Source organism: Cynocephalus volans, chromosome 9 (genome assembly GCF_027409185.1).
Source record: "Cynocephalus volans isolate mCynVol1 chromosome 9, mCynVol1.pri, whole genome shotgun sequence".
Taxonomy (NCBI): domain Eukaryota; kingdom Metazoa; phylum Chordata; class Mammalia; order Dermoptera; family Cynocephalidae; genus Cynocephalus; species Cynocephalus volans.
Genome location: NC_084468.1, coordinates 5934331 through 5947037, shown reverse-complemented (window position 1 = coordinate 5947037; position 12707 = coordinate 5934331). Strand labels below are relative to the sequence as shown.

General features: G+C 48.8%; 1 protein-coding gene across 1 annotated transcript in view; it reads right to left on the bottom strand.

The window, feature by feature from the left end:
* Nucleotides 1–612: 612 nt before the first annotated feature.
* JAKMIP1 (janus kinase and microtubule interacting protein 1) overlaps nucleotides 613–12707 on the bottom strand; it is a 76073-nt gene continuing 63978 nt past the window's right edge. Inside the window, exons 19-20 of the mRNA XM_063107587.1 lie at nucleotides 5046–5111; nucleotides 613–663 (exon numbers count right to left, since the gene is read on the bottom strand). Coding sequence (XP_062963657.1) covers nucleotides 613–663; nucleotides 5046–5111 — 117 coding nt within the window. The remainder of the gene's footprint in view (nucleotides 664–5045; nucleotides 5112–12707) is intronic.

Genomic DNA, 12707 nt, shown 5'->3' with positions numbered 1-12707 from the left:
GGTCTAGTGGTCAGGGCAGGACCAGCTGCCAGGATGGCTTCATTCTGGAGGTCCTTGAGCATGGCACAGGCATCAAAACCAGGTGTGAGGGCCAAGGACAGAGGGATGGGTGGGAGTAGGGAGCTGAATGCTTTTTACACTGGCTCCCTAGGCATTGTGCACACTGGTTATGCTCTGGCCTCAGGAACCACTTGCCCGTCAACCTCCTGCCCCTGCAGACCCCTGACCCTGAAAGCCCCCTCGCTCTGGACCCTACAGAGGATTTACCGATCCACAAGGCAGTAGAGAGCACCAGGAACTGAAGCCAAACTGGAAAGAAACTTTGGAATTAAACAGAAATCCCCTTTGTGGTTAGAAACCCCACAGGGGAGTTTCTTATTCACAATGAGCTTTCCTGATCTTCCTCCTGGGGTGGAACTTGCCAGTAGCCCCAGGATGACCTGGACCCAATGAGACAGAATGCTGAGGAGCCCACCCCAAGACCACCTTCCACGGTGCTTCATCTCTCAAGGAATGTCAGAGAGGGGGAGGAATCCTCCTTTTTGTAAGAAAATCATTTTTATCAGTGACAAGGAAAGGATACCAACCCGAGTTCTTGGCTCACGGAAGTCATCAAGGCCACAGAATGAATGCTAGTGAGAAAAACAAAAAAAGGAACAAAAACTATAAAATAAGACCAAAAGAAAATGAGGAAAAGAAAAGAAAAGAAAAGGAGAAAGATGTAAGATATGTAGTATGGAATTCAATGACAGCATTTTACAAGACCTATGTCACTGGGGTTGGGTCCGGAAAGAGACACGGGAAGTGAACAGGCTTCAGGAACGGGTTTCACCCGGGAAGCCCACCCTATGGTGATTCATGCCTGGGGAGGGTCATGCCTACGCGCTCCCCAAACGTCTGGCTAGCTCGGGCAGGGGAGATTTACACCAGGGTCCAGGACTTTTTGGTATGGAGATGTGGTTTTGTTGGAGAACTCGAGCAGGACAGAAACAACAGGGAAAGGCCCCTCCAATGGTCATGGCTGGTGGCTCCCACCAAGACACCAGGGCATGACTTGCACACCAAGGTCAGCACAGAGTCCTCTCAAGGTCACCCAGTCCACCTTGCAGACAAACAGAACCCCTCCCCCCATCCCTGCCTGGGTTCTTTCTTCCAAGAGATCAACTTATTGAAAAGCTTTTGTGCCATTTGATTAGCCTACTTTAAAAAGAAAAAACAGCAGGAAAAAAAATGGCCTTAAAGGAAGGAAAAATTATACAGGTCTGTTTGAAAGTAGAATTTTTTTTCTTTAACCTATTTGTGACTTGCTTTTTTCCCATAGATTGGCTAGTCAGGAGGTGAAACGTATCTGAACATCCCCTGGGGCTTTTGAAATAATTCTTGTTTTGCTTTTTTTTTCTCCCTAAAACAAGGTAATATCTCCCTAATATTGTTTATTGAAAAAGTAAAGCCCAAACACAAAGCCACCAACTTCTAAACAAGTTTTAGAGTCATTGGAAGGTAGAGCTAGAAGGGACTTTTGAATCACCCAGCGCTTCATTTTCTACATGAGGAAACTGAGGCCCAGAGAGGGGAAAGGGTTTGCAAGACCACCCAGGGGGGCAATGGCAGGAAAGATTTTCTGGCCACTGATATTGGTTGCTGGCATCACTTTCCACCACTACGGGCCAGTGCCCATGAGGAAATGAAGGAGACATGCAGGCGTCCTGGGATGTCCCTGGTGCTACAGGCATGACCAGGTGCCCATCCTGGCCAGGCTCTCCCACTCCACGCACTAGCCTTTGTAACGCCCTTCTGTGACAAAAGCAGGCAGACCTGTCCACCAACATTTGCTTCGAGAAAAAGAGTTTTAACCAAAAGAACCAGAAAGACGATTCAAACATTTCCCTGGTATTCTTCATACTGAGGATGCAGCCAGTGCCCATCCCACCTGATTTTTGAAATTTTAATCAGCAAGAACAATTGTAACCATGTCTCAAGGCTTTCTTCTGTCATATCTGGCTCTGTGACCCATTTTGCCAACAAAAGTCATGAAGCTACCTGGCAGATGGAAAGATAGCGCTGGTGGCCCACCTACCTTGTATGGGCCTTGGGCTAAGAACTTTCACATCCTCGATCTAATTTAACCCTTACAACCTCCCTGGGGAACAGAGTGTCATTCCAGCAGCAGATGGGAACACAGAGGCCTAGAGCAGAGGCATAAATCCCCTGGGATCTCAGGGCCCACCCTGGGCAAAGCCAGAGTGGAGCCCAGACATATGTGTCTGCAAAGCCAGTTTATCCCCCACGAAATTCTTAAATTGAATACTTGAGGTCCCCTTGGGTTCTCAAAATAGCCCTGGGTGGTTGAGAGGGAGCAGGCATCTGGCAGATGGGAAATCTAAGAATCAGCTTAAACTGCGATTCTAAAGAGGACACCCAGGGAACTGGGAGGAGAGCCCAGCCCTGGTCCACACAGACCTCCAGCTGGACTCCTGCTGCCCTGAGGACACTGCCGGTTATGCAGCCCAGCGGGGCCCCGAGGCTCAGGCAGAGACTGCGGATGGAAGGTGATTTAACCAGCATTGGCATGTCGTGAGGACTCTCGAGCAGCCTATGGAGAAGCTCACATATGAGGACCTGAGGCCTCCTGCCCATTGCCTTGTGAGGGAGGTGCTTTGGCATGGACTGTCCAGCCCAGTCAAGGCTTCAGATGACTGCAGCCCTGACTGTCGGCTTGACTAAAACAGCATGAAAGACCTGAGCCAGAGCCACCCAGCTCAGCTACTCCAAAGTGTCTGAGCCACAGAAATTGTACAAGATAAAAAATGTTAATTGTTTTGAGCTGCTAAATTTGGGGATAATTTCTTACACACAGCAATAGATAGCTATTCCAGAAGACATACACTTCTGTACCCATGGAAGGCTAAACAATGGCCCCCAAAGATATCCAGCTCCTAATCCCTGGAACCTGTGAACGTAGCCTTATGTGGCAAAAGGGACTTGACAGATGTGATTAAGTTAATCACCTTGAGATGGGGAAATTATCCTGGCTTTCCTCAGTAGGCCCTAAATGTAATCATGAGTGTCTCTAGAAGAGGAACGCCGAGGGAGATGTAACTGAAGGGAAGTGAGAAGGTGATGTGAGGACCTGCTGTGGTTTGACTGTGTCCCCCACAGTTCATGCGTTGGAAACTTAATCCCCAATGCAATAGCGTTGAGAGCGAAAGGATAAGACTTTTACGAGGTGATTAGAATGAATTAATGGTGTTATCACAGGAGTGGATTCCTGACAAAGGGATGCATTCAGCCCCTTCCTCTCATGCTCTCTCACACGTGCGGTCTTGCCCTTCTGCTTTCTGCCACCAGATGACGCAGCAAGAAGGTCCTCACCAAATGCAGCCCTTCAACCTAGGACCTCCCAGCTCTAGAACCATGAGCCAAACACATTTCTGTTCTTCATAAATTACCCAGTCTCAGGTATTCTGAAAGCAGACTGACAGGACCTCAGCAGAGAGACTTGAAGGTGCCACACTGCTGGCTTTGAAGATGGAGAAAGGGGACCCCAAGCCAAGGATTGCAGGGATGTAGTGGCTCTAGAAGCCAGAAAAGGCAAGGGGATAGATTCTCCCCCAGACCCCTGGAGGGAGTGCAACCCACACCCTGATTCTAGACCAGTGAAACTGATTTTGGATTTCTGACCTCCAGAACTGCCGCAGAATAAATATGTTGCTTTAAGCCACCAAAAAATAAAATAAAATAAAATAACCCACATGAAAGCCCACTCTTGGGAGAGAAAGGAGAGGAAGCATCTAATGCCAATGTGCACTCTTAGGGGCTGTCCTGTCTCTCACAGCACGATGTGTCTGATTCTCTAAGGACAGGCAGGGTCATCCCATTTTTGGACAGCCCTGAAATCTGACTTCCAGAGACTTCTGGTGACTCCCAGTGACTTCAGCCCTGGTTTGTCCCTGGAATGAGTCAGGTTTCTCTCTCACAAGATGGACCTCATTGGTTAAAGCTCAGTGTTATAACACCAAGGTCAAGGGTTCAGATCCCCATACTGGCCAGCCACCAAAAAAAAGAAAAAGACTGGCCTCAGACACTTGAAGCCCAGAAACATCTTTTCTTCCTCTTCTTCCCCGGCTGACTCCACATCTCCCTTTGAAGATTCAGACTCCTTGAGTACAGAGGCCTGACTGAGCCACCCAGACAGGCTCAGAAGCCCTGCACCTTGTCCCCACACTTGGTCCCTGTCCTCAAGGAATTCACGGCCACCAGTCAGATGTACAGGAAGGGGCAAATGACACAATAAAGCTGCTGTGCACATACGGTCCCAAACAAGGCTCATCTGTGTGCCCAGAGCAGCAGCTGGTGGGGGACAGGGCACAGTGGGACAGCTGACAGCCATGGAGACCCCAGCTGTCCTTCCTCACTGTGGGACCAGGACACGTCCTGATCTAGCTCAGCCCCAGTGTCCTTACCCACACAGTGGTCACCACTGGACAGAGATAAACAGGGCAAGGTGAAAACACCCAACAGGCCAGTGAGAGGCCAGTCTCCCTTCCTTCTGGGAGGGGACAGACAGTGTCTTCCAGGAACACACAACTGACTTTTGGCATGCACAAGTCATTTAAAATGAATGAGTCCATAGGAGATAACCCATGCCCATGGCCGGGGAGACGTCACTGGCCCAGTCCCCGTCTAACCTGGCTTATCTCCTGAAAAAGAAGGTCTCCTCATCCTTCCTCATGAGGTGGCATCGGAGGGATTGGGGGGGGGGCTTTTATGAAAAAAAAGACACACACACACACACACACACACAGAGTTGGCCCAGGACTGCAGGATTCTTGACAGCCATTGAGAAGGGAGTGCCTTTACTAGAAAGGTATTTGAAGGAGGTACTGATTTTTTGGAGGTGCTGATTTTGGGGGAGGGGGACAGAGAAGGGAGCCCTGGGGACAGAGCCTTCTTTGGACATTATGGAACTGGCAGGAAAATAAAAGATGCCACGCTACTGTCTCACAGAAAGAAGCCCAGTGGACGGCCCAGCTCCAGCGGCCTACCTTTTCCTCCAGTTCCTTCAGGAGCCGCTTCTGAAGCTCAAGTTTATCCTCCAGTTCTCGAATTCGCTGAAACACATCAGGTTATGTATCAGGAAAAGTAACATGGAATCAACCTCGTGTGCATCGACAGACAAACGGATAAAGGAAATGTGGTATACGTGCACAACAGAATACTACTCAGCCATAAAAAAAAACATGAAATCCTGTCATTTGTGACAACAGGGAGGAGCCCGGAAGACACTATGTTAAGTGAAACAGGCAGGCACGTGAAGATGGATGCCGCACGCTCTCACTCATGTGCGGGAGCTCAAACCGCTGAGCTTACAGAGGTAGACAGCAGAATCGTGGTTACTAGGGACTGGGCAGGGGAGGGGGCATCAGGAGAGGTTGGTTCACAGATACAAATTCACAGCTGGATAGGACGAAAAGTTCTAGTGGTCTATAGTCCTAGGCAACTGTCGTTAACAATAGTCTATCATATGTTCTTAAATGGCTAGAAGAGAGGAGCTCAAATACTCTCATCAAAAGAAATGACAAAGAATGATAGAAAAGCTAATCACACATTGTATCCATGTATTGAAATATAATGCTGTATCCCATACACATGTGCAATCAATATGTGCCAATTAAAAATAAATAAATTTTTTTAAAACGGAAAAGCAGATTTTCCTGGTCTAAAGCCCTACTCTTTGTACATTCTTGTGGTCCAGCATGGCAGCGTGAAGGACACAGATGCTAAGGGGCAGCTTGATGAACTCTTATGTGTTCACACACCTGCACTGCCACCACCCAAATCAGGACAGAGGACGTCTCCAGCACCACAGGAGGCCCTGTGCCCCCTCTAGTCAACGCCCCCCAAAAGAACTCTGTTCTGACTACTGTCACTAAAGATGCATTTTGCCTGTTCTTGAAGTTTGTGGAAATAGAATTATTAACACAATGTGCATTCTTAAGACAGGATCTTTTAAAAATATAAACATCAAGACTGAACCAAAACATGTGCCTTTGGCAGGCTAATAAAGATTGTGCATGTGATGTGACACCAAATCACGTATTCATCCAAGATTCATTAAGCTGGAGGCTGGGAGCTGGGGTGTAGGGGAGAAGGCCAGAGGAGGTGGGTGCTGGTGACAGCCACCACTGCAGCATCCGCCCACACTCAGTACTAGGCACTAGGATGACCAACCTTCCCAGTGTGCCTGGGACATTCCTGGATTTAACACTGAAAGTCCCGAGTCTCAGTAAACCCCCCAGTCCCACGCATGCCAGGAGAGTTGGGCACCCCACTTGGAACTGCACCTGCCAAATTCTCCTTGGGACGCCCTCCTCCCCTCTCAGGGTGGTTTATCAATACATTCCTTCCAATCCCACACAGCATCCCAGCCAGGGGGAGTCTGGTGAATACAGCGTTCTACAGTTTGTCACATGCCCAATAGGGCTCCTGACCCATAAGGGCTGGCACCCCAGGCAACTGCCAGCTGCCTGAAGCCCCATGTCAGCCTGGAACATGGATGGAGACCTCATGCACTGAGAGAGGTGGAAGGCTGCAGGTGGGCAATTCAGGCCCAGGGAAACCTTCTGCATGCTCCGTGGAGCAATGATTCTCGAACTGTGTCAGCACCCCCTGGAGGCTTGCTTAGCGCAGACTGCCAGGCCCCACCCCCGGAGTTTCTGACTCAGTAGGTCTGGGAGGGGCCGGTGAAGGTGCCTTTGCAGCAGGTGGCCGGGTGATGCAGGTGCTGCTGGTCCAGGCCGCACTGTGAGAATCACCGCTGTAGGCATGTTCATTCTCCCAGCAACTACTGCTCGGTGTGCCAGGGCCTGTTTCATCCCGGGAGAAAGACAAAGTCCCTGCCCTGGAGAAGCTTATTGTCCAATCCGGGTTTGGACAACAACAGTACCCAAATAAATAGACAGCACATCAGACGAATAAAAACGTCATCAAGGGGTGGGGTGGGGAGGATGGGGACGGGGGTGCTATTTTACAGGGGAGCTCAGGGGACTAAGGTTGCACTTGAGAGGTGTGAGTGGGTGAGGGGCTGAGCTGCGGCTGAAGGGGCCCGGAGGAGGCTTTGGACCCAGCTGGGGACCTGCAATCCTTTGCCAGATGCCCAGAGGAGAAAAGAATTCCAGACACAGGGCCCAGCGTGTGCAGAGAGCCAAGGCACCTGCAGGAGGAAGGTGGGGGGCAGAGCTCAGAGGGTCTGAAATGTCCCGATGAGGAGACAGCGGATTTGGGGCTGTCGTGGGGAGCCAGTGAAGGGTTTTAAGCAGGGAAATGAGGAATTTTCGATTTAGAAAGATCATATGACAGCAAAACAGAACGAATTGGCATGAAGAAGAGATAAAAGGTACTAATCTCTGGGATATGTGACCCTGGGCGAGTTACTCAACCTCACTGAGCCCTGGTGTTCTTACGTGTGAACGGGGGACAATGGTGTTGCCCACGTCCAAGGATTTAAGGAGTGAATCTGTGCCAAGTGTTGAGAGCAGAGCTTGGCACACAGTAAATACTCCATAAATTATTAGGAAAGAGGCACTGTGCTAATCCTCCTCCACCCGAGGGAAACTGTGGCCTCAGTCTGACAAGAATAACAGTGTCCCAGCAATCCCCTGGCACAGCAGGGAGGCAGAGGAGCATCTGAGAATGGGCAGAGAACTCAGCTAGACCCTGGCTGAGATCCTGGGCCCCAAATGTACCAGCTGTTGGACTTTGGTGTTGTTACATAATATCTCTATGCCTGAACCCCAATACTGTAATATCTGAATGTGACCCCGTGACTCTGAGAGTGAAAGGAAGATCCGCGGGATAATGTGTTGTAATCTACAGTGCCAGGCTTTACAGTTTTCAGAGGACTTGCAAAGATCCCCCAGGAACAACTTCTGTGCTTTAAAAGTCAGCTGAGAAGCTGGCTCTTATTCTAGTCTTCCCTGACATTTCACACTTGGGTAATAATCAGGGTCAGGCTCTCATCAGGGGTGTGGGGGGCCTGAGAGGGCAGTGGTTAAGAGGTTTTCAATCTGATGACCTGAAGTCACATCCCAGCTATGCTACTTCCTGGCTGTGTGACCTTGGACGAGTTACCTACCCTCTCTGAGCCTCACTCTCCTCACCTGTGAAATCACATCAATGATCTGTCCTCATAGGACTGGTGTGAGTTTCATTCGACCAACATTTATTGAGTGCCTACTGTATGCCTGCACTGTTCTGTCTCCCTGAGGTGGGTATAAGTTTTTTGAGGGCAAAGACTGCTTTGGTCACTGCTGTGCCCCAGCACCTGGAAACAGTGCTTAGTAAATAGACATTAGAAAAATGAAAAACAAAACAAAATGAAATGGCACAAGGTTCAGCAGGAAATCTCATCAGAGAGGCGGACGGTGCAGTCGTAGAGGTCAGCAGGGGTTGGGGAGGGGACTTTATCCTCTGGGCACTGGGGAGCCAGTGAGGGTCTTTGGGGAGGAGTGCTGATGGGGTAGTCTGTGTGTTAGGAAGGTTTCTGCAGGGAGAGAGATACTGGGGAGCATACTGCAACTGTGCATTGTCCCAGCAGATGTCACTGCAGGCTAGTTGGTGCTAGGAAATAAACGTCACTGAAAACCTCAGAGAGGGATAGATGTAGGCGAATTTACGCCAATGGCTCCACTCCAACCTGCACTCAGGCAGAACATTTTGCAAAAGTGCAGAATCATTCTGTTGGGAAAGGTGCCATCAGCTAATGGATTCTTTGCATTCTCTTTCCCCCTTCATTAACAGGGCTTGGAAGCTCAATGCCAGCAGGGGCCTGGCAGGTGACATCGCCACATTCTGTGGGCCAGAGTGAGGCACATGGAACAGTGAGGTCCATGGCAAACTGCAGAGTGTCTGTCCGTCCAGTCCAGAGCATGCAGCAGTGCTCGGGTCCAGATCAGAGATGGCATGAGTGTTGCCAGAGCTCCTGGTTGTGTTGTATTGTGCTGTGTTGTGTCATGTTGTGCTGTGTCATTCTGCTGTGTCATGTTGTGTCTTGTCATGTCATGTTATGTCATCTGCTGTGTCATGTTGTGTCGTGTTGTGTTGTACAGTGTTATGTTGTGTTGTGTCATGTTATGTACAGTGTTATGTTGTCACGTTGTTTTGTGTCATATTGTGTTGTGCTGTCTTGTGCTATGTCAAGTTGTATCATGTTATGTTGTGTTGTATAGTGTTGTATTGTGCTGTCATGTTGTGTCTTGTCATGTCATCTCATGCTGTGCTGTTATGTTGTCATGTTGTCTTGTGTCATATTGTGTCATATGCTGTGTTGTGTCATGTTGTGTCATGTTATGTCATGTTATGCAGTGTTACACTGTGTCATGTTGTGCTGTGTTGTGTCATGTCTTGTGTTATGTCATGTTGTGCAGTGCTATGTTGTGTCGTACTGTGCTGTGTCATGTCATGCTGTGTCTTGTTATGTGTTATATCATGTGTTGTGTCATGTTGTGTCTTGTCATGTCGTGTTATGTCATGTTATGCAGTGTTATGTTATATGGTGTTGTGCTATGTCATGTCATGCTGCATCTTATCATGTTGTGTTATGTCACGTTGTGCAGTGTTATGTTGTGTCATGTTGTGCTGTGTCATGTCATGTCATGCTATGTCTTGTCATGCTGTTATGTCACGTTGTACAGTGTTATGTTGTGTCATGTTGTGCTGTGTCATGTCATGTCATGCTATGTCTTGTCATGTTGTGTTATGTCACGTTGTGCAGTGTTATGTTGTGTCATGTTGTGCTGTGTCATGTCATGTCATGCTATGTCTTGTCATGCTATGTTATGTCATGTTGTGCAGTGTTATGTTATATTGTGCTATGCTGTGTCATGTCATGTCGTGTTGTGCTGTTTGTACCAAGCCCTGCTCTAGGGACACAGCAGGGAACAAGGTACCTGCCCTCATAGAACTTATATTCTAGCTGGAGGAGACAGTCAACAAATATCAGGTCTGAAAAGAGCTAGGAATAAAAATAACCAGGGGAGCAGCTGGTTAAACTGGGCTGTGCGGAAGGACTGAACCCTGAGGGCAGCGGAGCCAGCCCTGAGCAGATGGAGGGAAGCTGTGCGGGCAGCTCAGGCACCGGCACTTGGGTCAGACAGGTCTGGGTTCAAATCCTACCCCCACTTGCAGGGTAACCTGAGGCAAGTGACTTCACCTCTGTGAGCCTCAGTTTCCTCATCTGTAGAATGGGACAGTCAGAGTATACATCTCAAGAGTGCTGGGGTCAGTGGAGACTTTATCCAAATTGCTCAGAAGAGTATCTGTCACAAAGAAAGCACTCAATAAACGTCAGCTAGTGTTTGCTGCACTTGGCCTTTCAGACACAGCACAGCCTCTGCTCTATACTACATCACCTTTGTACTGATGACAGTCCCTAACATTCGTTCATTCAACACGTGCTCAGCAGGTGCCAAGACTGGGCCAAGGGAGTCCGGGGCGCACAGGCCAGACCACAGACCAGATGAGAAGTCTCGATTTTATGCCAAGAATGACAGGAAGACTTGGAGGAGGTTAGTAGGGCCCGGCTCCTCCCCGCGATTCAGGGGTCAGTGTTAACATCCCCTTTGCAGAAGAGCCCTCCCCGGCTCCCTCACCAAAACATCCCCAGCCCGGCCATTGGCTATCTTGACATGTGGATGTTATTTTGCTTCTTTGTTTATAATCACCAGGACATGAGCTCTTAACGGCAGGCACGCTGTCCCCTTTGGCACGTGCTTGAACACTTGCGTAGAGCACTTGCCCGGTAAGGTGATGCCTCAAACAGGGGTAGGATCTGAACCCAAATTTGTCTGATCCAAGAGCCGGTGCTCCTAACACTGCATCACAGCTTTCCACATACAACTGTAAAACAGTATTTGTTTATGTTCCTGGAGGGAAAAAAAAATCACTGTAATGCACGTTTGAAATTCTCAGGCCCCTAATCCCTTTTGGGAAAAAAGGTGTGGGTTTTTGCAACACTCTTGTGAAAATCCCAGATTTATGAAGACTCTGTCAAATTATAGCAGTCGAACAATTGCAGACATGAACAGCAAGCCCTCAGGGGCACCTGGGCACAGGACATGCACTCAAGCTGGCCTGTGTGGAAGGGCCACTGCTTGCTGGCCAGTTGACTTCATCAAGCTCTTCTGGCCTTTGGGGTCATTTCTCCATCTGTTAAACCATGTTGAAGACTTAATTAGGGAGTCAAGGGCTTTAAAAAGTATGGCTCCCTCTACAAACTGGTGTTTAATGATGCTCATTACAATTATCAGTTCAGGTTGAAGGTTTCTCTGAAAAATCCCGTATACCTGGTGGTACTACTTTCAAAAGTTATGGGTGTTAAAAAACGTATGGCATTTCCTCAAGTGCAGTTCACCTGCTCCCCACTCGGGGCCGGGGTACTTGCTGTTCTCTCTGCCACATGCATAGATGAACGGCTCACCTGCCTGCACCCTTGCAGCCTTTACCCCCTTCTGACATCCTTGACATTTATTTGTGGATGGCTTGTCTTCCCCTCACTAGAATGTACGAACACACTCTCCAGGAAAGCGGAGACTTCGCTCACTTCTCCATTCCCAATGGCCAGAAGATGCCTGGCACATGGTCGGTGCTCAACGCATAGTTGTTGAATGAAAAGCTCAATGCATAGTTGTTGAATGAAAGCAGGAAGCAGCACAATCTCCTTTTCACCAGCATCATGTCATCCCCGGCCTGCTGTAAGGAAGATTCCCCCTCTGCCCAGGAATCATACCTGGATAACCTAATTCCAGGAAATCCTATTAAAACAGATGCACTAATCCTATCAGTAAAACAGATGCACTAAGTCTGTGCATCTTGTACAAAGGCACTGAGATGCTGGCTGGGGGCTCCTGCCTCCCATGCCTATTACACACATGACATGTGGCAAGGAGAAGGGAGCAAGGGCTGGCATCGTGGCATTAGTGCCACATTGGGAGAATCTGGCCAAGTTTTTTCACCTGCAGGATGACATAGGACCCTCGGGCAGTGCCTGGAGGTGGAGCTGCTCAAAACTCCCCACAGTACAGATGAAGCAGCGGAGGCAGGAAAAGTCAAGGGTTGCACAGAAATCACCTGGGCTCTTCTTAAATGTGGAATCTGATTCAGTAGGTCTGGGGCAGGGCCTGAGATGCTGCGTTTCCTTCTTTTTATCATTATTATTATTTTATTTATTTATTTTTTCTACAGTTCTAAGATGTTGCAGAGCAGTGGGAGGGGAACGGAGGTGGGGCTTGCCCACCACAGGCTCCTTCACTCACCTGGTTCTGGATGTCAGGGGTCGGGGCTGAGGCCCTTGCCCCCATCCCCATGCCAGCTCGGGAGTCCAGGGACTTCCATCAAGATGCTGCATTTCTAACAGCTCCCGCCATCCTGCCACGGCTGCTGGACCACGGACTGCACTTTGAGCAGTGGGGTTGGACATAACACTACCTCAATGTTGACATCCACGTGTTATTACATAAAGAGAGTCTTCCTTTTATGGAACACCTACCATGCCTCAGGCTAATTGACTTGCATATCTTATCTCATTAAAGCCTAAGAGCAATGGATTGTTGAATGAATCCACTAACGTTGGCTTATATATGCATATCAGTGTATCTTAATAAAAGTGAAGTCAGGGCAGTTTTAATACTCAGTGGGAGGAAGGGATGTCT